This window comes from Anomaloglossus baeobatrachus, chromosome 3 (assembly GCF_048569485.1).
Source record: "Anomaloglossus baeobatrachus isolate aAnoBae1 chromosome 3, aAnoBae1.hap1, whole genome shotgun sequence".
Classification (NCBI taxonomy): domain Eukaryota; kingdom Metazoa; phylum Chordata; class Amphibia; order Anura; family Aromobatidae; genus Anomaloglossus; species Anomaloglossus baeobatrachus.
This window is the reverse complement of record NC_134355.1, coordinates 61,973,652-62,000,064: the sequence shown is the minus strand read 5'-3', so window position 1 is coordinate 62,000,064 and position 26,413 is coordinate 61,973,652. Positions and strand designations below refer to the sequence as shown.

Genomic DNA, 26,413 nt, shown 5'->3' with positions numbered 1-26,413 from the left:
AAAAGTTGATAATCCACCCGAAACTCTGGGGAGTCTTCAGTGCCACGTCCAGACTGTGTTGGCATGCCTCTTGAGAGGGTGCCTTTATAAGTAGATCGTCCAAATACGGGATCACGGAGTGACCATGCGAGTGCAGGACAGCTACTACTGCTGCCATGACCTTGGTGAAGACCCGAGGGGCTGTTGCCAGCCCGAAAGGTAACGCTACGAACTGCAGGTGTTCGCTTTCTATAACGAAGCGTAGAAAACGCTGATGCTCTGGCGCAATCGGCACGTGAAGATAAGCATCTTTGATGTCTATTGATGCTAAGAAATCTCCTTGAGACATTGAGGCTATGACGGAGCGTCGAGATTCCATCCGGAACCTCCTGGTTTTTACGTGTTTGTTGAGCAACTTTAGATCCAGGACGGGTCGAAAGGACCCGTCCTTCTTTGGCACCACAAACAGATTGGAGTAAAAACCGTGACCTTGTTCCTGAAGAGGAACGGAAGTCACCACTCCTTCCGCCTTTAGAGCGGCCACCGCCTGCAGCAGAGCATCGGCTCGGTCGGGCGGTGGGGAAGTTCTGAAGAAACGAGTTGGAGGACGAGAGCTGAACTCTATCCTGTACCCGTGAGACAGAATGTCCCTCACCCAACGGTCTTTGACCTGTGACAGCCAAATGTCGCCAAAGCGGGAGAGCCTGCTACCGACCGAGGATGCGGAGAGAGGAGGCTGAAAGTCATGAGGAAGCCGTCTTGGTAACGGTTCTTCCTGCTGTCTTTTTTGGGCGTGACTGAGTCCGCCAAGAATCTGAGCCTCTCTGATCCTTTTGAGTCCTTTTGGACGAGGAGAATTGGGACCTGCCTGAGCCTCGAAAGGACCGAAAACCAGACTGACCCCTCCTTTGTTGGGGCTTGTTTTGTCTGTGTTGAGGTAAGGATGAGTCCTTACCCTTGGAGTGTTTAATGATTTCATCCAAACGCTCCCCAAACAATCGGTCACGAGAAAAAGGCAAACTGGTTAAGCACTTCTTGGAAGCAGAATCTGCCTTCCATTCTCTCAACCACAGGGCTCTGCGCAAAACCACGGAGTTGGCTGACGCCACCGCCGTATGGCTCGTAGAGTCCAGGACAGCATTAATCGCGTAAGACGCGAATGCAGACATTTGAGAGGTCAATGGTGCCACCTGCGGGGCAGATGTACGTGTGACCGAGTCGACTTGTATAAGCCCAGCTGAAATGGCTTGGAGTGCCCATACGGCTGCAAAAGCTGGCGCCAACGACGCTCCAATAGCTTCATAGATGGATTTCAGCCAGAGCTCCATCTGCCTGTCAGTGGCATCTTTAAGTGCCGCTCCATCTTCTACTGCAACTAAAGATCTAGCTGCAAGCCTGGAGATTGGAGGGTCCACCTTGGGACACTGGGTCCAACCCTTGACCACGTCAGGGGGAAAAGGATAGCGTGTATCTTTAAGCCGTTTAGAAAACCGCTTGGTGCATGTGACACCCCCGGAGCTTGGAAGTGTTCCAGCTGAGGGGGACCAGGGAGCAATGATGCCACAGTGTCCATGGTCTGAGTTACTGGTCTAGACTGCAATGTTTCAAGAATCTTTGACATGGTCATAGACAATCTGTCAGCAAAAGCTGCAAACTCCGTTCCTGTCACCTGGACAGCATTCACAGGTGGTACACTCTGGGTCACGTCCAGCAGAGGCCCCGGCTGTGCAAGTTGCACAGGGGCCGAGCACTGCACACAATGGGGGTCAGTGGAACCTGCCGGTAGAGCAGCCCCACATGCGGTACAGGCAGCATATAATGTCTGTGCCTTGGCACCCTTGCGTTTTGCGGACGACATGCTGTTGCCTCATTGTAATCTAGGAGGGTATATAGCCGAGAATCACCAGCGACCGTACAGTACAAAGTATTTGCAAACACAAAATACTCAGTATACAAACAGCACAAGTGGGGGTGAGCCCTTGAGGGCTGCTTACCGCCCGCTGAACAGCGGGTATGAGGCCGTAGAATCCCGTGTCTGGGTCTCCCCGTCTCCCCTCTGCAGCTCAGCGTGCAGGCAGGAATGGCTGCCGGCGTTCTGTGAAGAGGGGCGGACCGTGGGCGTGCCACAAACAAAGTGCGGGAAACTGCGTCCTACTGTGCCTGGTGTGAGGGCTGGAGTATGTAAAAAAGACTCCAGCCCTCAGCGCTGATGCTCTGTACAGCGTCCCGCCCTCCTCCTGACTGGCAGGTGCGGAGGCGGGAACGAACGAACTAGGCCGCAAAAGCCGGGGACTGTAGTAATAAGCGCGGCCGTGATATATGCACGGTCAGCGCGGAAGTCCCCGGCGCACCACAAGTCCCAGCCGCGTCGCAGTCCCAGCGGCCGGCGCGACCGTTCTCCCTGAGTCTACCCACTCAGCTAAGCTGAAGTGAGGAAATGGCACAAGCGCAGCAGCGCTGTTGTCCCCGGCGCACTAACACACCCAGCAATGCTGCGGTGTGCGCGCGTATGCACGGGGACACAGAGTACCTTGACGGAGCAGGGCCATGTCCCTGACGATACTCAGCTCCATATCCAGCGGCTTCTCCAGGGGCTGCGGATGGAGCACGGTCTCAGTGCCTGGAGACCGGTAAAATCCCACTTCGCCCAGAGCCCTAATGGGGATGGGGAAGGAATCAGCATGTGGGCTCCAGCCTCCGTACCCGCAATGGGTACCTCAACCTTAACAAGCACCACCGACAGAAAGTGGGGTGAGAAGGGAGCATGCTGGGGGCCCTGTATGGGCCCTCTTTTCTTCCATCCGACATAGTCAGCAGCTGCTGCTGACTAAATAGTGGAGCTATGCGTGCGTGTCTGACCTCCTTCGCACAAAGCAAAAACTGAGGGACCCGTGCTCCCACGGGGGGGGTGTATAGCCAGAAGGGGAGGGGCCTTACACTTTTAAGTGTAGTACTTTGTGCGGCCTCCGGAGGCAGTAGCTATACACCCAATTGTCTGGGTCTCCCAATTAGGAGGGAAAAAGAAAATTAAAATTTGATATTCCACTCTTAACCCCTTCACAACCATGGACGAATCTTTCTGTCATGGATCGTGTCCCGGTAAGCCCCGCCCCCTGCCGCGGGCAGGCGGCGTGGATCGGCACACATATCAGCTGTTTTCAACAGCTGACATGTGTGCCTACATGTTCCGAGTGGAATCGCATTCCACCCGGAACATTAACCCCTTAGATCTCGCTGCCAAAGTCTGGCAGCGAGATCTATATGCGCGCGGCCATGTTTTTTACTTACCGCCGCCCCCCTCCGGACGTCACGTGAGTGATCACGTGACGTTCGGTGGTTGCGATCGTAGCACAGGGTCATGTGATGACGCCTGCTGCTATGAAGTTTCACTTTCATTCTTCCTCGGCACGGAGCAGAGGAAAAAAGAAAGTGACTATTTCTGCTGTTTACAGCGGTATAGCTGTAATCAGCAGATAGCGATCAGCAATCGGATTGCTGATCGCTATAGCCCCCTAGGGGGACTAGTAAAATAAAATAAAAAAGTAAAAAAAAAAAAAAAAAAAAAAAAAAAAGTTTCTTTGTTGCTCCATTGGGAGACCCAGACAATTGGGTGTATAGCTTCTGCCTCCGGAGGCCACACAAAGTATTACACTTTAAAAAGTGTAACCCCTCCCCTCTGCCTATACACCCTCCCGTGCATCACGGGCCCATCAGTTTTATGCTTTCTGTTGAAGGAGGCACACATGCACACAAGCTCCACATTTTAGTCAGCAGCAGCTGCTGATTATTTCGGATGGAAGAAAAGAGGGCCCCAGGGCCCCCGGCATGCTCCCTTCTCACCCCACTAATGTCGGCGGTGTTGTTAAGGTTGAGGTACCCATTGCGGGTACAAAGGCTGGAGCCACATGCCGTTTTCCTTCCCCATCCCTTAGAGGCTCTGGGAGAAGTGGTATCCTAACCGGTCATCCAGGCACTGGGCTCCCTCCGCAGCCCCTGGGGGAATCTGCTGGACAGGAGACTGATTATCATCAGGGACAGGGCCCTGCATCATAAAGGTACTCTGTGTCCCCTTGGGGACGGTGCATGGAGCACTTGATCTCAGACGCTGCAGCGGCTGCTGTTTTTTGTGTCACGATCGGGACTACCGCGCCTGCTTGCCAGCCGCGGTATTAAATCTAGTCCCCGGCTTTTGCGGCCTAGTGCATTAAACTCCCGCCCCCGGGCCTGCCAGTCAGGGGTAAGGGCGGGATGGTCGGCGTGATGCCGACTGTGAGGGCTGGAGCATACTTTAGTGTCCTCCTCCCCCCTCACTCATCACTCTGGGGCACCAGATTCTCGCACTTTCTTGAACACGCCCACGGCTCCCTCCTCCCCTTAGAACGCCGGCAGCCATTGTTATAGTCACTTCTGCCGGTGGAGGAATACAGAACGAGCTCTGTAATGCTGGGAGGCCCAGGCAGGGAATCTGGTGGACACACAACCGCTTTGGGCGGTCGGTAAGCCGCACCGGTTACCAGGTGCTGGCCCCCTTGGGTGCCGAAGTATATATATATATATATATATATTATACTTTTCTCTGTTCGGCCGCATTATTACCCTTGGCTATATACCCTCACTGATTACTCTAAGAGGAGGCAACAGCATGTCGTCCGCAAAGAGCAAGGGTGCCAAGGCACAGGCTTATTTTGCAACCTGTACCTCTTGTGCGGCTATGCTACCTGCAGGTTCCACCTACCCTCATTGTGTGCAATGCTCGGCCCCTGTGGCACTCACTCAGCCGGAGCCTCGGGCACTGGTGGGACCCTCGGCTCAGGTAGAACCACCGGCTTCCACTGTCCAGGGGGCAGGGACAGAGTTTGCAGTTTTGACTGAGAAACTCTCTGAGTCGCTTTCACAATCCATGGCTCAGTCTATGGACAAATGGTCTGCTAAGATACTAGAAGCCTTGCAGTCCAGACCGGTAACACAGGCCCAGGGCACTGTGCGTTCATCGCCCCCAGCCCCCCCTCGGTTGGCGCTGCAAAGTGCTCCTGAGGTGACACTTAGGTCCCACAATGAGGACTCCGACTCGGACCGCAGTCCCAGACCAGCTAAGCGGGCTCGCTGGGGACCTTCGACTTCATCACGCTGCTCAGGGTCTCAGCATGAGGACTCTCTGGAGGATGAAGCGGAGGTCGCAGCTCAGGGCTCTGACCCTGACGTTGCTCTCAATCTTGATACACCTGAAGGGGACGCCATAGTAAATGACCTTATAGCGTCCATCAACCAGGTGCTAGAACTTTCTCCTCCAACTCCACCTATAGAGGAGTCTGCTTCACAGCAGGAGAAACACCAGTTTAGGTTTCCCAAACGTACACGGAGTGCTTTTTTCGATCACTCTAACTTCAGAGATGCTGTACAGAAGCACCGAGCATTTCCGGACAAGCGCTTTACTAAGCGCCTTAATGACACACGTTACCCCTTCCCCCCTGACGTAGTTAAGGGTTGGGCTCAGTGTCCCAAAGTGGATCCTCCAGTCTCTAGACTGGCGGCTAGATCCGTAGTATCAGTGGCAGATGGCTCATCGCTCAAGGATGCCACTGACAGGCAAATAGAGCTCCTGATGAAATCCATCTATGAAGCCATAGGCGCGTCTTTTGCTCCAGCATTCGCAGCTGTGTGGGCACTCCAAGCTATCTCAGCTTGTCTGTCTGAGATTAATGCGGTCACACGTTCCTCTACTCCGCAGGTTGTGTCTTTGACTTCTCAGGCGTCGGCCTTTTCGTCCTACGCCATGAACGCCGTCCTGGACTCTGCGAGCCGTACAGCGGTAGCATCCGCCAATTCGCTGGCAGTCCGCAGGGCCATGTGGCTACGCGAATGGAAGGCAGACTCTGCTTCCAAGAAGTTCTTAACCGGTTTGCCATTTTCTGGCGACCGCTTGTTTGGCGAGCAATTGGACGCAATTATTAAACAATCCAAAGGAAAGGACTCGTCCTTACCCCAGTCCAAACCAAACAGACCTCAGCAGCGAAAGATTCAACCGAGATTTCGGTCCTTTCGGCCCTCAGCCAGGTCCCATTCCTACACGTCCAACAGGTCAGAGGAACTCTTCTGCATGGCGGTCTAAGTCACGTCCTAAAAAGACCGCCGGAGGAACCGCCCCCAAGGCGGCCTCCTCATGACTTTCGGCCTCCCCACACCGCATCCTCGGTCGGTGGCAGGCTCTCCCGCTTTTGCGACGCCTGGTGGCCACATGTCCAAGACCGATGGGTGAGAGACATTCTGTCTCACGGTTACAGGATAGAGCTCAGTTCTCGTCCTCCGACTCGTTTCTTCAGAACATCTCCGCCCCCCGAGCGAGCCGATGCACTTTTTCAGGCGGTGAACACTCTGAAGGCAGAAGGAGTTGTGATCCCCGTTCCCCTTCAAGAACGTGGTCGCGGTTTTTACTCCAACTTGTTCGTGGTGCCAAAAAAGGACGGATCATTCCGTCCCGTTCTGGACCTCAAACTGCTCAACAGACACGTGAGAACCAGACGGTTCCGGATGGAATCTCTCCGCTCTGTCATCGCCTCGATGTCCCAAGGAGACTTCCTAGCATCCATCGACATCAGGGATGCTTATCTCCATGTGCCGATCGCACCCGAACATCAACGCTCCTGCGTTTCGCCATCGGGGACGAACACCTTCAGTTCGTTGCACTGCCTTTCGGCCTGGCGACAGCCCCACGGGTCTTCACCAAGGTCATGGCAGCAGTAGTGGCGGTCCTACACTCTCAGGGCCACTCTGTGATCCCTTACTTAGGCGATCTTCTAGTCAAGGCACCCTCTCGGGTGGCATGCCAACACAGCCTGACCATTGCTCTGGAGACTCTCCAGAGGTTCGGGTGGATCATCAATTTCCCAAAGTCAAAATTGACTCCGACCCAATCGCTGACTTACCTCGGGATGGAGTTTCATACTCTCTCAGCGATAGTGAAGCTACCGCTGGACAAACAGCGTTCACTACAGACAGGGGTGCACTCTCTCCTTCAAGCCCAGTCACACCCCTTGAGGCGCCTCATGCACTTCCTAGGGAAGATGGTGGCAGCAATGGAGGCAGTTCCCTTTGCGCAGTTTCATCTGCGTCCACTTCAATGGGACATTCTCCACAAATGGGACAGGAGGTCGACGTCCCTAGACAGGAACGTCTCCCTTTCTCGGGCAGCCAAAACCTCTCTTCAGTGGTGGCTTCTTCCCACTTCCTTGTCAAAAGGAAAATCCTTCCTGCCCCCATCCTGGGCTGTGGTCACGACGGACGCGAGTCTGTCAGGGTGGGGAGCGGTCTTCCTCCACCACAGGGCTCAGGGAACCTGGACTCCGACAGAGTCCTCCCTTCAGATCAATGTTCTGGAGATAAGGGCAGTGTATCTAGCCCTAAAGGCGTTCCAGCGGTGGCTGGAGGGCAGGCAGATCCGAATACAGTCGGACAACGCCACGGCGGTTGCGTACATCAACCACCAGGGCGGCACACGCAGTCGTCAAGCCTTCCAAGAAGTTCGGCGGATTCTGCTGTGGGCGGAAGCCACAGCCTCCACCATCTCCGTAGTTCACATCCCGGGCGTAGAAAACTGGGAAGCAGACTTTCTCAGTCGCCAGGGCATGGACGCAGGGGAATGGTCTCTTCACCCGGACGTGTTTCAAGAGATCTGTTGCCGCTGGGGAACGCCGGACGTCGACCTAATGGCGTCTCGGCACAACAACAAGGTCCCGGCATTCATGGCACGGTCTCAAGATCACAGAGCTCTCAAGGGCCATTTTTCCATCTGAATTCTGCGGCCCTCAACCTGACTGTGCGGCCATTGAGTCCTGGCTCCTAGCGTCCTCAGGGTTATCTCAAGATGTCATTGCCACTATGAGACAGGCCAGGAAACCAACGTCCGCCAAGATCTATTACAGGACTTGGAGGATCTTCTTATCCTGGTGCTCTGATCAGGGTTTTACTCCCTGGCCCTTTGCCTTGCCCACTTTTCTTTCTTTCCTTCAATCCGGAATGGACAAAGGTTTGTCGCTCGGCTCTCTCAAGGGACAAGTATCGGCGCTTTCCGTGTTTTTTCAAAGGCGTCTAGCCAGGCTCCCGCAGGTCCGCACGTTCCTGCAGGGGGTTTGCCACATAGTCCCACCTTACAAGCGTCCGCTAGAACCCTGGGATCTTAACAGGGTGCTGACGGCTCTCCAGAAGCCACCTTTCGAGCCGATGCAGGATGTCTCTCTATCACGCCTTTCGCAGAAGGTGGCCTTCCTAGTGGCAGTCACGTCACTTAGGAGAGTGTCTGAGCTAGCAGCGCTGTCATGCAAAGCCCCCTTCCTGGTGTTTCACCAGGATAAGATGGTTCTGCGTCCGGTCCCGGAATTTCTCCCTAAGGTGGTATCCCCTTTTCATCTCAATCAGGATATTTCCTTACCTTCTTTTTGCCCTCATCCAGTTCACCATTGTGAAAAGGATTTGCACTTGTTAGATCTCGTGAGAGCACTCAGGCTCTACATTTCTCGCACGGCGCCCCTGCGCCGTTCTGATGCGCTCTTTGTCCTTGTCGCTGGCCAGCGTAAGGGGTCGCAGGCTTCCAAGTCAACCTTGGCTCGGTGGATCAAGGAGCCGATTCTTGAAGCCTACCGTTCGTCTGGGCTTCCGATTCCTTCAGGGCTGAAAGCCCATTCTACCAGAGCCGTCGGTGCGTCCTGGGAATTGCGGCACCAGGCTACGGCTCAGCAGGTGTGTCAGGCGGCTACCTGGTCGAGTCTGCACACTTTCACAAAACACTATCAGGTGCATGCCTACGCTTCGGCAGATGCCAGTCTAGGTAGGCGAGTCCTTCAGGCGGCGGTTGCCCACCTGTAAGAAGGGGCCGTTTTTCGGCTCTTTTTAATCGAGGTATTCTTTTACCCACCCAGGGACTGCTTTTGGACGTCCCAATTGTCTGGGTCTCCCAATGGAGCGACAAAGAAGAAGGGAATTTTGTTTACTTACCGTAAATTCCTTTTCTTCTAGCTCCTATTGGGAGACCCAGCACCCGCCCCTGTTCCCTTCGGGCTGTTGTTCTTTTGTGTACACATGTTGTTCATGTTGAATTGTTCTTTTGGTTCATGGTTTCAGTTCTCCGAACATCATTCGGATTGAATTTTCCTTAGACCAATTTATAAGTTTCCTCCTTCCTGCTTTGGCACCAAAACTGAGGAGCCCGTGATGCACGGGGGGTGTATAGGCAGAGGGGAGGGGTTACACTTTTGAGTGTAATACTTTGTGTGGCCTCCGGAGGCAGAAGCTATACACCCAATTGTCTGGGTCTCCCAATAGAAGCTAGAAGAAAAGGAATTTACGGTAAGTAAACAAAATTCCCTTCTTTAAAAAATTAAAAAAAAAACCAAAACCTAAAAGTTCAAATCACACCCCTTTCCCCCCATTGAAAATTAAAGGGTTAAAAAATAAATAAATATACACAGATTTGGTATCGCTGCGTTCAGAAATGCCCGATCTATCAAAATATAAAATCAATTAATCTGATTGGTAAACGGCGTAGTGGCAAAAAAATTCCAAACGCCAAAATTACGTTTTTTGGTCGCCGCAAGTTTTACGCAAAATGTAATAACAGGCGATCAAAACGTAGCATCTGCGCAAAAATGCTACCATTAGAAACATCAGCTCGAGACGCAAAAAATAAGCCGTCACTGAGCCATAGATCCCAAAAAATAACGCTACGTGTTTCGGAAAATGGCGCAAAATGTGCGCCACTTTTATTGGACAAACTTGTGAATTTTTTTTAACCCCTTAGATACAAGTAAACCTATACATGTTTGGTGTCTACAAACTCGCACCGACCTCAGGCATCATACCTACACATCAGTTTTACCATATAGTGAACACCGTGAATAAAACATCCCAAAAACTATTGTGCCATCACACTTTTTTTGCAATTTTTCCACACTTGGTATTTTATTGCTGCTTTCCAGTACACTATATGGTAAAACTTATGGTTTCATTTAAAAGTACAACTTGTCCCGCAAAAAACAAGCCCTCATATGGCAAGATTGACGGAAAAATAAAGTTACGGCTCTCGGAAGAAGGGGAGCAAAAAACAAAAACGCAAAAACGGAAAGTGCCCCGGGGCTGAAGGGGTTAAACACTAGGGGGAGCAGCTGCTGAAATCCAACTAGTACTGTAGAAATATCTCACGTTACAGCTGCAGTAACAGTGGGTGGTATCTGCTCTCCTGTGTGTGATGTCACAACTCCGCTCCCAATCTGGGTGTTCCCAAAAGGATAAGAGAATGAAGTTTAGGATCACAGTGCCGAGCCATTTTGTTGGTGGCCACCAACGAGTGATCCTAATAGGTCTAAAGTGTCGGTAAGGACAGCTGCATAGTGCTCCACTGTATCCCGCCCCACACTGCCTGACTGTTTCCCAATGCCTCGCTCAGCTCGCTGACTATTCTAATGCCACATACCCTTACCTCAGACCTGCGCCTCGGCAGCCTGTCCTGTCAGACATCACAGTACGAGCAGCGGAGGCCTGAGGTGAGCACACGCGGGGAGTGAATGGCAGAGTGGGGAGCAGTAATGGTGCAATCACCGTTGCCCAGCGCGGGTACTCACCCCATCCATCCCGGCGGGTGACAGGGTGAAAGTGCACTTGCTGTGTGCGCCACAAGAATGGCACTGATCTCTTCCCTCGGCTGTGACCTGGACAGCCCAGGGGGCACGGCCATTTCACAACAGATGCCTTCTGTATGTAACTAAATAGGGTCGGATTCCGACCACTGTCCTCTAGCCCAGGAGGCTGCCATAAAGGAAGTGAGTAACTGTCGTTACAAGCACCAAATCCATGATGGCAGCCCCCAGTGCTTCAGTAAAACTAGAATTAATTAAAAACTAAAACAGTGAATTTAATTTTGTATTAAAAAAATAGGATTTCATAATCCCCATTAATACAAAAATAGAAAACCGCGATACCTTACTTTTAAAAAAGTGCGGCGCTGCACACCAACCACCGCTGTAGTTACAGTGTACCAGCAGGGCAGGCGACCTGCTGCCTCACAACACCCATGCTGCAAGGCTGAGCCACCATGACACAAAACCACCACTGAGCACCAACACCCATGTGAAAGGAGCTGGCAGACACCTTCCACAAGCTCAGTGTGTGACCAGAGCAAAAGGCAGAACAATGCATGTTGTATCCTTTTTTTACTTTGACCAGCACTCCTCCAATTTGGCACAAGTGTTTTTAATTAGCAGGAGCCTGCAAGAGGTCTGCCTTTTCTTTGCTCTTCCTTCACATTCTGGGAGCTGGAAGAAGGAAAGTTATTCAGCTCCATTCACAGGGTGTTTGTGCTGTGTGGCCTGGAGTCTTGGGGACTCAGCCTTGCAGCATGGGCGCTGTGTAGCACCAGGTCACCTGTCGTTGTGGTAGTGGTTGGCGCACAGCACTACACCTTCAAGGCTGTGTGTCCACGCTAGAATGTCCCTGCGGATTTTTCTGCCTGAAAATCCGCGATTTTCGCAGCAAATCCGCACCCGCGGATTTACCGCGGATTTTGATGCGGATTTCATTTTTTTTTTCCCCCCATTCAAAACCAAAAATCCGGACCAAATCTGCACCAAACAACTGACATGCTGCAGATTTTTCCGGATCAAAATCCGCGGCAAATCCACAGCGGAAAAATCCGCAGCATGGACACAGCATTTCCAAAATGCCATTGAAATGGCTTGGAAGTGCTGCTGCTGCAGATTTTCGGCAAATCCGCGGCAAAATCCGCGCGAAGTCCGCAGCGTGGGCACATAGCCCAAGGCATCAGAGTTCGGGACCCACTCAGATTCGCCTTGATAGTGCTGTGGGCTTCATACAGTCTGTTCAGAATGTTAAACCAAGAACCTCATGTTCAGGTGTATACGTTTTTGCCTAGTGGCATTAATCAACCTAGGATGTTGGAGGTTATGGTCCATGTCTTTCTACAACACGTGAGCACTATCAGTGTTTTTCTCATGCCAATTGCACTTGTGGATATCAAAGACAGACAATGGAGAAAATCTATTCCGCACATGCGAGAGAATCTGCTCACAGTGAATGACACTCCGCTCACTCTCTAAAGGTCCAGTCACACTAAGCAACTTACCAGCGATCCCAACAACGATAGGGATCGCTGGTAAGTTGCTAGGAGGTTGCTGGTGAGCTGTCACACTGCGACGCTCCAGCGATCCCACCAGCAACCTGACCTGGCAGGGATTGCTGGAGCGTGGCTACACGAGTTGCTGGTGAGCTCACCAGCAACCAGTGACCAGCCCCCAGTCTCCTAGTTACAGCACACATCAGGTTAATTAACCCGATGTGTGCTGCAGCTAAATGTGCACAGAGCAGGGAGCAGCGCACACTGCTTAGTGCTGGCTCCTTGCTCTCCTAGTTACAGCACACATCGGGTTAATTGCCTGATGTGTGCTGCAGCTAAATGTGCACAGAGCAGGGAGCAGCGCACACTGCTTAGTGCTGGCTCCTTGCTCTCCTAGTTACAGCACACATCGGGTTAATTACCTGATGTGTGCTGCAGCTACATGTGCACAGAGCAGGAGCCGGCAGCACAGGCAGTGAGAGCGGAGGAGGCTGGTATCAAAGGTAAATATCGGGTAACCAAGGACAGGGCTTCTTGGTTACCCGATGTTTACATTAGTTACCAGCCTCAGCAGAAGCTGGCTCCCTGCTCACTGCACATTAGTTGTTGCTGTCTCGCTGTCACACACAGCGATCTGTGCTTCACAGCAGGACAGCAACAACTAAAAAATGGCCCAGGACATTCAGCAACAACCAACGACCTCACAGCAGGGGCCAGGTTGTTGCTGGATGTCACACACAGCAACATCGCTAGCAACGTCACAAAAGTTGTTCGTTACCAGCGATGTTGCTAGCGATGTTGCTTAGTGTGACGGGGCCTTAAGAGCTTGATCAGTGTAATTACCATCACACATCCAATTCTCTCACATGAGATACTGTATGCTAATGTGAGTGAGACCCAAGGCTCAGACTGGGAGATAAATACAGGGGGGGGGGGGGCACATTTCAAGCATTTATAAGAGACCTGACCACCAAGTCTCCCACCCTGTGCCAGCTGCTGCATAGCCATTTATGAAGCAGATCAGGAGAGCAGGTGGTCTAGTCTTCTGTTCTCTACACAGTCCATGTGAAACTAGCTTGAAGAGAACCTGTCACCACTTTTTTGCCCTATAAGCTGCGGCCACCACCACCGGGCTCTTATATACAGCATGTTAGAATCCTGTATATAAGAGCGCAGGGTGCTGGGTAGAACATAAAAAACACTTAATACACACCTAGAAGGTCGCTTCGGTGCACAGCGGTCGGATGGGTTGCGCCATTCTCCGAGGACTGGCGCCTCCCCGTCCGACCATCTTGGTCTTCCTTATTCTGAAGCCGCGGTGCATGACAGGCAGATCAAAGTGCGCCTGCGCAGGACCTCAATGCTAGTGCGTGTGTATGACAGATGCGTCATGCACTGCGGCTTCAGAATAAGGAAGACCAAGATGGCTGAAAGGAGAGCCACCGATCCCGGAGAACGGCGCCACCCATCTGACCGTTGTGCACCGGAGTGACCTAGGTATTATAAAGTGTTTTTGTTTTATGTTATACCCAGCGGCCTGGGCTCTTATATACCGCATGTTAGAATACTGTATATAAGAGCCCAGTTGTGGTGGCCACAGCTTATAGGGCAAAAAACTGGTGACAGGTTCCCTTTAAAGGGAACCAATCACCAGAATTTTCGTATGTAACCTAAAGCCAGTGCTATACTGGCACTACCAGGCTGATTCTCTACATACCAAATTTCAAAACCTAAAATCAGCCTCTTCAGTGACAGCAGCTGAGGATCAGAAAATAGGGGAAGGGGGGGGGGGGGGTATGCATAGTTATGCTAAGTCTAACAGGGAGGGGATAAGTACTATACAATCGATTCAAATATTCACTAGTAGGACCTTTGAGGCCATACCCATGTGACCAGAAGGGATGGGGCCCCAGCCAACAAAGCTGATACCAGGAAGCAACATTTTTCTGTTGGCTGAGGCCCCACCCCTTCTGGTCACATGGGTATGACCTCACAGGTCCTACTAGTGAATATTTGAATCGATTGTATAGTACTTATGCTAATTCTAACGGGAAGGGGATAACTATGAATGCCCCCCAGCTATTCTCTAATCCTCAGCTGCAGTCCCTCAAGGAGATGCTGATTTTATAAACTTTCTTTGATTTCAAAACCTATACATCCGACCTAACCACTACAGGTATGTAGAGAATCAGCCTGATAGTGCCAGTATAGCACTAGCTTTAGGTTATAAACAAAATCCTGATTGGTGCACTTTAAAAAGGGGATTAAAATTATGAAAATCAAAAATGAATACATTAACAGCACCCTAGTCCAGCAGCAGAGATTGTATTCCATGGTTATTGAACCAACCACCACCTCACTTTTGGAATCCCCAAGGCTGGTTATGATTTGTAGGGTTGGTGTCACGTTATATTGTGTCTACTAATTATCAGTGGCATGGGAGGTTTCAGGTGGTTTACAAGAAACCTGGCTGTTAGACTAGGGTCCTGTGTATTGATTTATCTAGAATACAAACAATGGAGAGTGAGAAATACCTAAATAGTAAAGGAGGAAATTGAACCACAAAACAATGGACACATTCCAGCTCTCAATAATGAAATACTCCACCTTACAAAATGGTATAGAGGTCCAGTATAAACAAACCAACATACAAATAATGCAAGTTACCAGAGCCAATTTGGCAAACTAATAATAATATCAGAACATCGTAGAAGTAGACAATGGGCTAAGATTGAAGAGGAAGAAAATAAATAGTGCTGCAGTGGAGGGTTATTCATTAATTGAGAGCTGGAATGTTACAGGGTTTTCTCCATTGTTTTGTGGTTCAATTCCCTTTTTAAATGTTTTTAGTGTTCTCTTGCTCATGCTTTGATAAATATCTTGCACTTTGCAATATGCGCAAAAGTCACCTGTTTAAGACACATTAATCAGGCATTTACATTTACTATAGAAGCCTGTGCATTTTCTAGCATATTGTTTGGAAAGGTATGTATTCTAGATAAGTGGAGGAAAGACAAAGGCCTTAATTTAGGAATTTCACAAATCAACTCTTGCTACTGAAGTTTACATTTCTAAACTCACAACTTTTCAAAAACTGCCAATATTGGACAAATGTATACTGTATATACTAGCTGTTTCCAGCCAGCTAATGCTCGGCACGCCCACTATGATCACCTCCTCAGTGTATGCAGGACTCTGCTGTGGGTATACAGCTCCCTCCCCAAGGTTATACAGCTCACCAAAAGGTATACAGCTGTCCTCCCACCAAGGGTATAATACAGCCCTCCCCCCCCCCCCAAGGGTATACAGCTCCCCCCCTCCAAGGGTATACAGCTGACCTCCCCCACAAGGATATACAGCTGTCCCTTCAAGGTTATACAGCTCCCCTCTCCCCAAGGGTATACAGGTTCCCCCCCCCCCAAGGGTATACAGCTCTCTTCCCTGGAATATAGCTCTCCCCCCCAAGGTAAGTGTTAATCTCCATGGCACTACACTGCAGAGTTGAATATTGGTAGGTTTCCCGTCTGGTTGGGGGTGTAAGGGTTAATCACCGTGACACCACACTGCAGCCTTGAATATTGGGTTTCCCGGCGGGCTGGCGGTGTAAGGGTTAATCACTGTGGCACTCCACTGCAGTCTTGAATATTGTCGACTTTCCCGGCAGGCTGGCGGTGTAAGGGTTAATCATTGTGACGGGTTAATCACTGACACTACACTGCACGTGGAGGGGAGGAGTCACATGATCAGTTCCTCAGCGTGCTGGTTGTCATGGTGCTGGATGAGGTGAAGCTTGTGTGGGGTCAGGAGGGGTTTAGAGTGTGGATGTAGCAGAGCTGTGTGTATAATGGGCGGGAGGGCGGAGCCGCGTGTGGTAATGGAGGGGGCGGAGCCACGTGTGGTAATTGAAGCGGAGCCGCATGTGGTAATGGACATGGGGCGGAGCCGTGTGTCTTAATGGGGTGGGGGTGGGATTAGCGAGTAATCACAATGGCACATACATAAACATTATATATTAGAGAATATATCTATATCTATCTCTCTCTCTCATTTTGAAGGTATCACACACTTCTAAAAGGTGTTATCGCGTCACTATTGTGCGTACAAGCTCATTTTTTTTTTAGAAAATCAAATGTTTGCTTGAAAGATCGCTGGAAAGTTGCTGGTCATTTATAAAAAGTATGTATCATAGCTTATAAGAGACTTATTAAACAGTGACATTTTATGCTGACAAGTGATAATTTTTAAGCAAGTTTAAAGATCTGGCTTCATGACAATCGAACGATATTATGATCGCTACCAGCTATTACACATTGCTATTATTGCCGTCATTAGAACGATATTGCGATTTATGCCCCATCTAATAAGGGATTTTGAGTGGTAGGATTTATGGGGATTATGGTTTTTGTGCCACTTGTCCCAAGATTATCCTTCCAGGTTCTCTGGTTAAAACAAATTATCCACTGAATACCTAGTAAACTTGCTGTTTGCCGTATGTGCTCCTCTGCTGGGACACTTACGAATCAGAAAACTTTGCCTGGAAATCAGCTCATAGGGAATGAACAGAGCAGGTCCAATTTAAAAAGTATTATAACTTTAGTGGTGCAATTCTCGGCAGTCAGACCCCATCAATCAAGTTATCACTTATTCTATGGTCACTTTTAGTGGCAAACCCCTTTAAATAGGATGAAGGAAACAGATATTTTGACAGACTGATGAGATTCTATGATGAGGCAGTGCTGGTGGCAGCCGGCAGCACACCAGAGGCTGAGCTCCATCCACTCCCTTATCTACCTCGAATCTCATCAGTAACTGCTTATTTTCAGCGTGCTATTGATTTATGAATTAACAATTTGAGTTATGTCCAAAAATCACGGTAATCCTACCTGAATATCTTCACGGACAGTATGTTGCTTTCAAAGTCTCGTGCCTTCTTATGACCAGTGTGAATAATCTCATCAGGGATGTTGGCCAGTCTTGCTGCATTGAATCCATAGCTTTTAGGGCAAGCTCCCTTGATAAACTTGTAAAGAAAAGTGATTGTCTCCTGACTGGGATCCTCACATTCATTTTCAACCATACAAGCCTAATAAAGAGTAACGATATATATACCATTAGTGCAACAAGTGGGATATACAATCAACCACCTCCCCCCCGCTTAACAGAAGTAGTAACTTACCATGTGCCCCAGCCGTACAGCCGCACAATGAGAGTAATCCTCCACTAATGAATGATAGTGTGTGGAAAACAACGTGCGGCATTTAATCCTTTCAGAGAGCTCCTTAACAACAGCACTGGCAATGGCTGTCCCATCAAATGTAGCCGTGCCCCTCCCTGTAAAATACAGTGATACAATCAGCATGGAAACTCAGACTTCAGTCATCCTTAAGTCAGCTTTCATATTGCGTTTTTAACCTATGTTCACTGGTTCTGTAGGGGAATCCTTCCGAATCCCCCCCCCTCCAAAATGGGTTTCGGACGCATATGCCGACGGGGATATTGACTATAATGGAACAGACTGAGTCAGCGTGCGCTCTGTCTTGCACAATTTTCAGGCATATACATTTTCTGCAGGCGAGCACCCGAACGTTTCGGACGGATGCCCTGACGGGACCACTGACCGTAGGTAAAAACGCAATGTGAAAGCGGCCTTACAAAAATCAAAAAGCTTTTATTAGTAAAAAGGGGTTGTCCAGGCTTGGGGCTCAGATTTGCAATCTCTATGCACACAGTGCACGCTCTTAGGAGTCCCCAATACCTGGGTGGGCAGCGTGTGTCCACAAGTTTGCAATTTGCATACATGCAGTCATGTACAGACTAGACGTGCGCTTCCTTGCTCAATACAATTAATTGAGCGAGGCGGAATAAGTCTAGTCGGAATGTGGCGAGAAGTATGCAAATCGCATATTTTTCATCCCATGCCTGAGCTCTCCCGGCACCAGAGAATCCTGACAATGCGCCCTGTGCATTATGTAGATTCAAAAAGAGAAACTGCAGACTTGAACCAAGCCTGGACAACCCCTTTAATTTAACCCCCTTCCTTCAGACTATGGCAATTTTCTGTTTTAGAACTTTTTTTTCTCTTCTTCCAAAAGCCATAACTTTATTTTTCAGTCATTATAGCCATATGAGGGCTTGTTTCTTCCAGGACGAGTTGTACTTTTGAATGACACCATTAATTTTGCCAGTGTACTGATAAATGGGAAAAAAATTCCAAGTGTGGTGAAATTGAAAAGAAAAAAAAGAAAAAAAAAAAAGTTCAATTCCTCAATTGTTTTTGTGTTTTATTTTCCATTGAAAACTGACCTGGCAGTCAAAAAAAAAAAAAAAAAGTTGCTGTCACCATTTTTTGAGACCAGCAAGAGTCATTTTTTGGGATCTGGGGCTGTAGTAATGCTTATTTCATGCACCCTGCGCTGATGTTTTTACTGATAACCTTTGGGGTAGATACAATATTTTCATCATTTGTTATTGCAGACTGCCAAAAGAAGAGTAATTCTCGAGTTTAATTTTTTTTGCTTGTTACACTGTTTACCAATCAGGTTAATTTATTTTATGTTCAATCTTTTTTATTAAGTATTTTTTCACAATTACAATAATCATCATGAACGTATATTGAAAACATTTACAAATTTCCAACACAAGAATGTAACGAACTGTTTGGTTATGTCCTTTTGTAGGTTAATTTATTTTATATGACAGATTGGTGGGCATTTCTGAACGAGATACCAAATGTGTATTTTTTTTATTTACATTGAGAACAAAAAATAAAAAAGGGGGGAGAGTTGAACCTGTGTTTTCTTCATTACTTTTTATTGTTATTTACTAGTCTCCTTACGGGACTTGTAGCTGCGATTATCCTATTGTTTGTGCCCTATGGAGCAGAGCATCAGCACCGCTCTGTAGAGCAGAAATCACCATTTCCTATAAATGCCGGCATTCACAGGAGGATCGTAATGACACTGGGGTCATCAGCTGACCCGACTGCCAGGACAACCCATCAGTGCAAGGAATAGTGTGCTCCTTGCCGATGCGTGTTAAATCCGGATGTCACAGATTGTAGTGGGATTTAACTGGTTAACAGCCGTGGACAGCTCTTATAGGCACATGACTGATTAACATCAGCTGACATGTGCAGGGAAGGATGTCATATGTCGTTAAGGGGCATACTCGTTTGCCTCGTGTTTCAATAATTTTTATTAACTTCTAGGCAAAGTAAAAGAATTGAACAACATTTTTGAGATTTTTTGAGTAAGAATTGTCAATACATATAACATTTGATCTAAGCATAAAGATTAACAATATCTTGGAGGGGGGGGGGGGGGAATGGGGTGGAAAAATTAAGGAAAAGGTTTTTATTTGGGGAAACAAAGGAACAGGGATGGAGAAGTTGGAAGGAAAAAGGATAAGGAAGAACAATCACCTACTAATTACAGTGCATAGTTTTCTCAAATAAATATCTAATTAATATTGGTGATTTAACCTTATTATAATTAACAGGAAATAACTGAAAACTAATCTAGATATAATATTGAAAGGAAAGAGAAAGAAATAGAACAAGAGAGAAGAATAAAAAAATAAAATAAAAAAAAAACACCAGGGAAGGGGGAGGGGATGGATGCATGTAAGGGGTGGGAGGCAGGTATGTTTGGAAAGGAGGTAGAGCTGGTACATAATATTTTCTAGGGATTATTGCTTTTTATAAAGAGATTCCAGCTATTCCACCTTCTATGGTATGAAGGGAACAAGTTATTGATTATCGCATGACTGGTTTGCCTCGTGGATACATCCTCCTACTGTATATATTGCTCTTTAAATAATGCAAAATAAAAAAAAAAGTTCGTCCACGAACATTCAAAACTGATCGGCTCAGTCGACATCTGCAGGGAGACATGTACGCTCACTGTGCGAGCCCGCATCAAAAGGAGGGACACGACCTTGGATATTCCAGTACCTCTAAGGTTGTGAAGGGGTTAAAGGTTTTTGTTTTACCTGCAATAGCAGAGATGTTATGTATTGACAGGTCTCTGTTGAAACATTGACGTGGGACGGATATCTAAGCCAAATTAAAAATCAGATTGCACATCGCTCTGCGATACATGAACGAAAAAGATGGAACAGAAAAGCAAACTGAACCAAAGAATCTACAGAAAGTATCGACTTTAGCAAATTTTTTTTTTTTTGAGCCGATCAGAGGGGGTTAATAGCCGAAATAAACATCAACCCTCAACTGGTGAGGTGGGATTTTTGTCACGCAACTGGTGATGTGGGGATTTCTATAACCCCAGTGTTTAGAAATCTCTAATTTTTACAGAAAATGCAAAGATCCCGTTTGCTTTGTTTTCTTATTGGCGATTGATTACACATGAGTATACCAAATGTTTGACATCCACAAGTATCAGAAAATGTAATACATTGATGATTCATTCCAATATTTTCCAATGAATGGCAGCTGAACAAACTTTCCTTGGGGTGTTGCAAACCCCATCTCACCAGTTGAGGGTTAAGGATGACCCGCAAATAGAGATTCGGCTTCATCAGTGTGACACATTGGATCTTTACATATTGGGATAATGAATCGACAAGGAAAGGACATAAAAAAAATAAAATGCACCTTTAATGTCAGTGTAGTGTATTCCTCATAAAGAGATTGCATTTTAACCCCTTCACCCCCCAGCTTGTTTTCACCTTCCTGATGAGGCCAAATATTACGACTACTGAGGTTATAACTCGGAAACGCTTCAACAAATCCTGGTGATTGAAGTTGGTTTTTTCCGTGACATTGTACTTCCTGAGAGCAGGAGATTTAGGTTGACAATTTTAGGTTATTTGTGAAAATATAGGAATTTTGGTGAAAGGTTTGCTATTTTCATACTTCAATTTTTATGCCCTTAAACCAGAGAATTGTGTGGCATAACACAGTTAATAAGCAATTTCCCTTGTGTCTGCTTTACATCAGCACCATTTCTTAAAAATTTTTTTTTTGGTTAGGAAGTTAGAATTAAAAGGATCAGCAGCAATTTCTCATTTTTCCCAACTAAATTTACAAAACCATTTTAATTTAATTTATTTTTTTAGGGACCACATCACATCTGAAATGGTTTTGAGAGGCCTAGGTAACCGAAAACACCCAAAAGTGACAATTTTAAAAACTGAACCCCTCAAAACCACATCCAAGAAGTTTACCCTTTAGATGCTTTTCAAGAATTAAAGCAATGAGGAAGGAAAAAAAATAAAAATAAAATTTTACTTTTTGCATCAAAAATATTGCTTTAGTCTCAAATGTTGGCATTTTCATAAGAGTAACAGGAGAAAATGGAAGGCGGGAGTAATGGCATATCAAATGCTGAGCACACAGATCCTATATGTGGTGGAAAACTACTGTTTGGGCGCACAGCATGGCTCAGGAAGGAGGCAGCGCCATTTAAGTTTTGGAACACAAAACCGGCTGAAACAGACGCCATGTCACATTTGAAGAGCCCTTGATGTGCCTAAACAGTAGAACCCACACCCCACAAGTGACCCAGCATGTCAATTTATGTTTGCAGAGACAAGTGCTCTCAGTGGGGAGAACACAGGGAAAGGCTGCAATGCCCAGATTCCTGATCGTGGGTACAAACTGCTGCATTTTCCTGTGGAGAACACTTGCGTCTCTACATGAGGGATCACACTGCGTCTAGAATGCAGCGTCTCCATATCGTAATGTACCCTTAAACTGCCTAAAACATACCGAGTTCATCCAGGAGCACCAGGGAATGTTCAGTCGCGTGCTGGAGTATACTTGAGGTTTCACTTAATTCCACAAAAAAAGTGCTTTCACCTACAAGATTATATAAAAAAAACAAAAAAAACCCCAAACCATCATTAGTTAAGAAATGTTGGACAAGCATTTGATATCTGACTGTTCAGACAAACATTACCTGGTCTTTAGATTTACCAAGATGATAGTAAAAGGGTTGTGGGATTCACCATGGGGGTGGGCAGACAAGTGACCACATGTATGCTATTTGCATACTTAAATATAAAATGACCATTACTCCATTTCAGAAATAAATAGTGCACATGAAAGAAGGGAATTTTGTTTACTTACCGTAAATTCCTTTTCTTCTAGCTCCTATTGGGAGACCCAGACAATTGGGTGTATAGCTTCTGCCTCCGGAGGCCACACAAAGTATTACACTCAAAAGTGTAACCCCTCCCCTCTGCCTATACACCCTCCCGTGCATCACGGGCTCCTCAGTTTTGGTGCAAAAGCAGGAAGGAGGAAACTTATAAATTGGTCTAAGGTAAATTCAATCCGAAGGATGTTCGGAGAACTGAAACCATGAAACAATTGAACATGAACAACATGTGTACACAAAAGAACAACTAGCCCGAAGGGAACAGGGGCGGGTGCTGGGTCTCCCAATAGGAGCTAGAAGAAAAGGAATTTACGGTAAGTAAACAAAATTCCCTTCTTCTTTGTCGCTCCATTGGGAGACCCAGACAATTGGGACGTCCAAAAGCAGTCCCTGGGTGGGTAAAAGAAAACCTCTATAACAAGAGCCGACACGACTCCCTCTTACAGGTGGGCCACCGCCGCCTGAAGGACTCGCCTACCTAGACTGGCATCTGCCGAAGCATAGGCATGCACTTGATAGTGCTTTGTGAAAGTGTGCAGACTAGACCACGTAGCTGCCTGACACACCTGCTGCGCCGTCGCCCGGTGCCGCAATGCCCAGGACGCCCCTACGGCTCTGGTAGAATGGGCTTTCAGCCCCGAAGGAATCGGAAGCCCCGAAGAACGGTAAGCTTCAAGAATCGGTTCCTTGATCCACCGAGCCAAGGTTGACCTGGAAGCTTGCAAACCCTTACGCTGACCAGCCACAAGGACAAAAAGCGCATCTGAATGGCGCAGGGGCGCTGTGCGAGACACGTAGAAACGGAATGCTCTCACTAAATCTAATGAGTGCAAATCCTTTTCAAAGCGGTGAATTGGATTAGGGCAAAATGAAGGTAAGGTGATATCCTGATTGAGATGAAAAGGCGATACCACCTTAGGGAGAAATTCCGGAACAGGACGGAGAACCACCTTATCCTGGTGAAAAACCAGGAAGGGGGCTTTGCATGACAGTGCTGCAAGCTCCGACACTCTACGGAGAGAAGTAACTGCTACTAGAAATGCCACCTTCTGCGAAAGACGTGATAAGGAGACATCACGCAGTGGCTCAAAAGGCGGTTTCTGAAGAGCCGTTAGCACCCTGTTAAGGTCCCAGGGTTCAAGCGGGTGCTTGTAAGGTGGGACTATGTGGCAAACTCCCTGCAGGAACGTGCGGACCTGCGGAAGCTTGGCCAGGCGCTTTTGAAAGAATATTGAAAGTGCCGATACTTGCCCTTTGAGAGAACTAAGTGACAACCCCTTATCCATTCCGGATTGAAGGAAGGAAAGAAAAGTGGGTAAGGCAAAAGGCCAGGGAGAAAGACCTTTATCAGAACACCAGGACAAGAAAATCCGCCAAGTCCTGTGATAGATCTTGGCGGACGTCGGTTTCCTGGCCTGTCTCATAGTGGCAATGACATCCTGAGACAGCCCTGAAGCCGCTAGGAGCCAGGACTCAATGGCCACACAGTCAGGTTGAGGGCCGCAGAATTCAGATGGAAAAACGGCCCTTGCGACAGCAAGTCTGGGCTGTCTGGCAGCGCCCACGGCTGACCCACCGTGAGATGCCACAGATCCGGGTACCATGACCGCCTCGGCCAGTCTGGAGCGACGAGAATGGCGCGACGGCAGTCGGACCTGATCTTGCGTAGTACTCTGGGCAGCATTGCCAGAGGAGGAAATACATAAGGTAGTCAAAACTGCGACCAATCCTGAACTAGTGCGTCCGCCGCCAGAGCTCTGATCCTGAGATCGTGCCATGAAGGTCGGGACCTTGTTGTTGTGCCGTGACGCCATGAGATCGACGTCCGGCGTTCCCCAGCGGCGACAGATCTCTCGAAACACCTCTGGGTGCAGGGACCATTCCCCCGCATCCATGCCCTGACGACTGAGAAAATCTGCTTCCCAGTTTTCTACGCCCGGTATGTAAACTGCTGAGATGGTGGATGCTGTGGCTTCCACCCACTGCAGAATTCGCCGGACTTCTTGGAAGGCTTGACGACTCCGCGTGCCGCCCTGGTGGTTGATGTATGCGACGGCAGTGGCGTTGTCCGACTGGATACGGATCTGCCTGCCTTCCAGCAGCTGCTGGAAAGCCACTAGGGCCAGATACACTGCCCTTATCTCCAGGACATTGATCTGAAGGGAAGACTATCGGAGTCCAGGTTCCCTGAGCCCTGTGATGAAGGAACACCGCTCCCCACCCTGACAGGCTCGCGGCCGTGGTGACCACAGCCCAGGTAGGGGGCAGGAAGGATTTTCCCTGTGAAAGAGAAGTGGGAAGAAGCCACCACTGAAGGGACGTCTTTGTTGCAAGGGAAAGAGAGACGTTCCTGTCGAGAGAGTTCGACCTGTCCCATTTGCGGAGAATGTCCCACTGGAGTGGTCGCAGATTGAATTGCGTGAAGGGCACTGCCTCCATCACTGCTACCATCTTCCCCAGGAAGTGCATGAGACGTCTCAAGGGGTGAGACTGAGTCTGAATCAGAGATTGCACCCCTGCCTGCAGTGACAGCTGTTTGTCTAGTGGTAGCTTGACTACCGCTGACTGTGTATGAAACTCCATCCCTAGATAGGTCAGAGAATGGGTCGGTGTCAACTTGGATTTTGGGAAGTTGATGAGCCACCCGAACTGCTGGAGGGTCTCCAGAGCGACGGTAAGGCTGTGTTGACACGCCGCCCGAGAAGGTGCCCTGACTAGGAGATCGTCCAAGTAAGGAATCACCGAGTGCCCCTGAGAATGCAGGATCGCCACAACGGATGCCATGACTTTGGTGAAAACCCGTGGGGCTGTCGCCAGGCCGAAGGGTAAAGCCACGAACTGAAGGTGTTCGTCCCCTATGGCGAAACGCAAAAAGCGTTGATGTTCTGGTGCGATCGGCACATGGAGATAGACATCCTTGATGTCGATCGATGCGAGGAAGTCTCCTTGTGACATCGAGGCGATGACCGAGCGGAGAGATTCCATCCGGAATCGTCTGGTGCTCACGTGTTTGTTGAGCAATTTGAGGTCCAGAACGGGACGGAATGATCCGTCCTTCTTTGGTACCACAAATAAGTTGGAGTAAAAACCGCGACCCTGTTCCTGAGTGGGAACGGGGGTCACGACGCCTTCTTTTTTCAGAGCGTCCACTGCTTGAAAAAGTGCGTCTGCTCGCGCGGGGGGCGGGGAGGTTCTGAAGAAACGAGTCTGAGGACGAGAGCTGAACTCTATCCTGTAACCGTGAGACAGGATGTCTCTCACCCATCGGTCTTGAACATGTGGCCACCAGGCGTCGCGAAAGCAGGAGAGCCTGCCACCGACCGAGGATGCGGTTCGGGGATGCCGTGAGTCATGAGGAGGCCGCCTTGGAAGCAGTGCCTCCGGCGGTCTTTTGGGGGCGTGACTTAGAACGCCACGCATAGGAGTTCCTCTGGCCTTTGTCCTGTCTATTGGACGAAGAGGACTGTGGCTTGGCGAAGGGACGAAAGGACCGAAACCTCGATTGTAATTTTCCGCTGCTGAGGTCTCTTAGGTTTGGACTGGGGTAAGGAGGAGTCCTTTCCCTTGGATTCCTTAATAATCTCATCCAATCGTTCGCCAAACAATCTCTCGCCAGAAAACGGCAAACCGGTTAAGAACCTCTTGGACGCAGAGTCTGCCTTCCATTCGCGCAGCCACATGGCCCTGCGGACTGCAACAGAATTAGCGGATGCCACCGCTGTACGGCTAGCAGAGTCTAGGACTGCGTTCATGGCGTAGGAAGAAAACGCCGACACCTGAGAGGTTAAAGATGCAACCTGCGGGGCAGACGTACGTGTGACCGCATTAATCTCAGCCAGACAAGCTGAGATAGCTTGGAGTGCCCACACTGCTGCAAAAGCCGGGGCAAAAGACGCTCCCGTGGCCTCATAGATGGATTTCACCAGGAGTTCTGCCTGTCAGTGGCATCTTTTAGTGATGAGCCATCTGCAACCGAAACCACGGATCTAGCCGCCAGTCTGGAGACTGGGGGATCTACCTTAGGACATTGAGCCCAACCCTTAACTACGTCAGCGGGGAAGGGGTAACGTGTGTCAGTAAGGCGCTTAGTAAAGCGCTTGTCCGGAACCGCTCTGGGCTTCTGGACAGCATCTCTGAAGTTAGAGTGATCAAAAAATGCACTCCGTATACGTTTGGGAAACCGAAACTGGTGTTTCTC

General features: G+C 48.8%; 1 protein-coding gene across 2 annotated transcripts in view; it reads right to left on the bottom strand.

Moving 5' to 3' along the window:
• MSH6 (mutS homolog 6) overlaps positions 1-26,413 on the bottom strand; it is a 132,632-nt gene that overhangs the window by 21,022 nt on the left and 85,197 nt on the right. For both annotated transcript variants that reach the window (XM_075339209.1, XM_075339210.1), the window contains 3 exons: positions 21,825-21,914; positions 17,274-17,428; positions 16,981-17,180 (listed from right to left, as the gene is read on the bottom strand). In XM_075339209.1, coding sequence (XP_075195324.1) covers positions 16,981-17,180; positions 17,274-17,428; positions 21,825-21,914 — 445 coding nt within the window. The remainder of the gene's footprint in view (positions 1-16,980; positions 17,181-17,273; positions 17,429-21,824; positions 21,915-26,413) is intronic.